General features: G+C 41.9%; 1 protein-coding gene across 1 annotated transcript; it reads left to right on the forward strand.

Moving 5' to 3' along the window:
• The first annotated feature begins 556 nt into the window (after window positions 1-556).
• LOC109005766 lies at window positions 557-1,039 on the forward strand. The gene has a single exon (XM_018984813.1). It carries the CDS (start codon window positions 557-559, stop codon window positions 1,037-1,039), a length of 483 nt encoding a protein of 160 aa, XP_018840358.1.
• The last annotated feature ends 3,409 nt before the right edge of the window (window positions 1,040-4,448 follow it).

A 4,448-nucleotide genomic window follows, 5' to 3' on the forward strand; every position in this document is an offset into this window, starting at 1 on the left:
GCCTGTACACCCCCTTGCCTGTTCCTGAAACTCCTTAGTTTGATGTCAGTATGGACTTTCTATTGGGCTTACCCTGGACCCAATGGGCCATGGATTCTATTTTGGTTGTGGTTAACAGGTTTTCCAAGATGACCCATTTTGTTGCTTGCAAAAAAATAATGGATACTGCTCAGATCGCCCATCTTTACTTCAAGGAGATTATTCATTTACATGGTGTTCCCCAGTCAAACACTTCAGTCGTGATGCCAAATTTATGAGCCATTTCTAGAGGAGTTTATGGGAGAAACTAAGGACAAAGTTGAATTTTAGTAGAGCCTGCCACCCGTAGACAAATGGTCAGACCGAGGTAGTGAATCAGAGTTTGGGCAATCTTTTGAGGAGTTTGGCAGGAAATAAACCAAAGCAGTGGGATCTAGCTTTCTCCCAAGCAGAATTCGCCTAAAACAGATCCAAGAACAGAACCACACGACTGAGGCCATTTGAGATTGTCTATGGTCAAAACCCGTCTGGTGTGCTTGACTTAACCCCTCGTCCACCTATAGGTTGTTTGAATCACATGGCAGTTGAGATGGTAGAACATATTCAGGACATCCATGAGCAAGTTAAGCTGGCCATTCACGAGAGCAACGCCAAGTACAATGTTCAGGCCAACAATCATCATCGTCAAGTACTTTTTGATGTTGGTGATTTTGTTTGGGCAGTATTAACTTGTGATCGTTTTCCTGTTGAAGAGTACAATAAGCTTAAAAAGTGGAAGATTGAACCCTGTGAGATTCTACAGAAAATCAATGATAACGCCTACAGATTGTGCCTCCCCAGTAATTTGAAGACTTCTGATGTATTTAATGTGAAACACCTGAGACCTTATTTTGTGGATTCCGATGGAACTACTTTGAACTCAAGGGCGAGTTCTTTCCAACCCGAGGCGACTGATGTAGGAGGATCAGAGTCAGATGATATTGAGTTGTCAGATTGTATGTTGATGGCACTGAAATACCTTAAAGTGGCATATCAACGCAAAGATGGCAGGAAACAGTGATCTTTCCCTAATTGGGACAGTTTTGGGCACGTTTTGGTATTTTGGTCATAACTTTGGCTATAGATATCAAAATCGCACATATGACCCCAATTTGGAAAACTCTTTTCAGCATGCATATTTTGATTACCCAACTATGCTTGGTGTGCATTTGTTTTAGGCCAAAATATACTATTTTCCCCTCCTAATCCCCATTTTTTATTATTTTTTTCCTTTTATGGTAATATTTCATTTAATCTTTAGGAAGTGATTTTAAACCCAATTTGGGCCAGATTTTTTTCAGATTACTTCTTTTATTACGTATTTATTTTTTGTCTGATTATTAGGATTTTTCTAGTTTTGGTAAAATTCTGATATTTTCGATTTACAACTATTATAGCCCGGCTTATGAGTTGCTTTCGACATTCTTGGATTTTGATAATTTTGAATTGAAGATCAGAGTCATTTTTTCTGTATTTTGGGCGATTCTATTGTCTTCCTTTCCTGTGAATTTTTTGTTCGAACTAGCCGCCATAATTAATCTAAATTATGTCCGTCGTTAGTTGGCATCAGAGCTTAATCATCTTTTCTGGGGTTATATCTCATTAGTTTTCAGGGCTGGTGGTCATAGGCAGGTTCCAAACGAGGAAGTCTCGCACCGTGATTGTAGCATTCAGTATGTGATGATTGAGGATTTGTAGAGACAGGTTGCAAAGTTAACCCAGTGTCTAACGGCACAGGATATCGGTGATCGTGAGATGGAAGATCACGATTCCAATTCCAGTTTTGAAAAGCCATATCACAATCGTACACTATTCTGGGAGCACCGTGGTCGGGAGGAGCATCATGGGAACCTAGATTTTAGAGTTGATTTACAGAATTTCCTGGTACTCTTCTTTTTTTTTTTTTTTGATAAAAGGATCTCATTCCATTCATTTAAGAGGACATACAATTTTGACTTCAAACAACAAGTCAATTACAAACTTTAGTAGAATCTCAGTACACTATTGTGACTGGCATGGTCTAGTCTAGACGGCTTATCTCTAAAGACCGAAGTCTAAGAGATAGCACAACTCTGTTCCCAACAGAGTTCACAGTAACCAAACATAAAACTTGTGGCGCCCCCGACCCCCATGTAAGGAAAACACGGGAATCGAGACGCCGGGATGATGACAACACGGTCACACATCCCAACGTAAGTGCCAAGTGTGTGTACATGCAACGGTGTACAACAACAACGCAGCGGATTAGTCAACTAAGTACCAGAATTTAAATACAAGTAAACATCAGTAAAAGGGTTTACAAAATTATACAGTCATCCAAAATAAAGTTAACACATGTCCCAAAAATACAAAGGGTAAAATAAATAACAAGCTAGTGATCCCAGATCACTCCTCGGGCGGAGCCGTCTCCTCAGGCTCACCCTCCTCCTCCTCATCTGCATCAAAATCTGCGTTACCACAGAATGGTACCGCAGGTAAGTATAACCCAAAAATAATCTCAGGAATAAAATGCATTTAATACAACTAACATGCATATGATGAAATATGCATTTTTCCTCAAAACATCATTTTCCCCGAAAATGATAATTTTCCAACACACGCCAAAATCCCATTTGGCCCAAAAATAATCCGTAAAACATTTTCCCAGAAAATGATTTACACAAAATCCAACTCACACTATTTTCCCAGAAAATAGTCCATTTAATCCGTCAATACCCTATGCACCATGGCCTCCCCTAGGGACCATCCGCACGTCCTGGCTTCGTAGCGATGCCCAGTTCCGCGCCCAGCGCGTACATGGCCAGACATCCTCTAGTCCCCGCCAGCAGAAGGACCACGGAGTCGGCACGAATCTCTCGTCCGATCCCATTGTCGCCCAGCGACAATCCAGGGGACGTTACTCAGTTTATTCCGCTCCCGAGTAACCAGAGGAGCTCCACCGAGATAATGCCCCATCTCGGCTTGGGGTCGTGATACGCACGCACCCAAATTCCATTCTCACATGAAAACCAGTTTTCATAAACACATGAACATGAATGCAATACACGAAAACCCAGTTTTCCTTTACAAACATGATCATGCATGAAATAATGATATGCACATGTACCAACCAATCCAAAATCCATCAATAACCAATAACCAATCCAATCCAATCCAATCAAACCAACAACTCCAATCACAAATCCATCCGACCCCCGTACTCCTCGGACTCAGTCCGGCATGCCAAAAATACAGTGAAATGCGTTAGTGCAAAAATACATAAAATTCATGAGAATACTATGGAGAAATACTTACAGTGCAATATAATAATTTCCGGAGGATCACGGAGTTGAAAAAGGCGACGTCTGAGCAACACCACAGTGTAAAATACACTGTGGCCGTGGGTCACAAATACCCACTTTTCAACGGAGACAAACGAAGACCCCAAAATGGTAGGGTAGGGCCTAGAGAGGTCGGTGAAGCCAATGGTGGTGGTGGTTTGCCGTGGGTGGCGGCGCAAAGGGTGGTTTTAGGCCAAAAATGCCGAAATCGGAGATGGACTTGGTGGGCTTCACCGGTGACGGATCGGAGCCGGGGTTGGGTCCAAAGGGTTGCCAAGAGGTCGGGGATGAAGTGGTAGGAAGATGGTGGCCAATGGCGGTGCGACGGCGGCGCAACGGCGGAAAGAGTGCCGCGGCTTCGTGGGTCTCGTGGGGCTAACGGTGGCACGAACGGCGGTGATATTGGTGGGGTAGGACGGCCGGCAGCTGAGGAATGCAAGGGACCGGGCGGTGTCGACCACTGCCGACGGACGGCGGCGCTGGGAGGGGACGAAGGATCGGGCGGAGGAGAGGGGAGAGAGAAAAAGAGAGAGAGCTCGCGCACGGGGGGAGAAAGCAGCGGGAAAGAAAGAAAAAGGAAAGAAAAAGAGAAAAAGAAAAGAAGAAAGAGAGGAAAGAGAAAAATAGAGGGAAAGAAATGAGGTCCAGTCCTCATAACTTGGGTCACGAAAATGATCCAACGGAAATGATTTTAAAACCACAAATTAAATAAAATAATTTAAACGTAATGGTAAAGTCAAATTGAAATAATTAAATCACACAGTAATTAATTTAAATATGAAAAGCAGTTTAAATGCACAACAATAAATAAATATTAAGAAAGCACATAAAATATTAATTTTTCCCAATTAAAAATCTTAAAAATAATCCAATTAAAATCCAATAATTTTAAAACAAGAGAATAATTTTTTGAATAACATAAAAGTAATCCTTCAATAAAAATACACTAAAATACGGAGTGTTACAAAACTCCATACCCAACTATATTGAGTATGGAGAAACCAAACCCCAATATCACCGACTAAGCAGAGGGGGGACAACACCCTTTGGACCTAAGTCCGAAGGGACAAATGTTTTTGGGTTTTTTTGTTTTCTTGAAAATAAAGACAA

The sequence above is a fragment of the Juglans regia genome, chromosome 10 (genome assembly GCF_001411555.2).
Source record: "Juglans regia cultivar Chandler chromosome 10, Walnut 2.0, whole genome shotgun sequence".
NCBI classification, from domain to species: domain Eukaryota; kingdom Viridiplantae; phylum Streptophyta; class Magnoliopsida; order Fagales; family Juglandaceae; genus Juglans; species Juglans regia.

What these genes read in the sequence shown, in the direction of transcription:
- LOC109005766 (XM_018984813.1), top strand. Translation starts at nt 557, where the DNA reads ATGGCAGTTGAGATGGTAGAACATATTCAGGACATCCATGAGCAAGTT.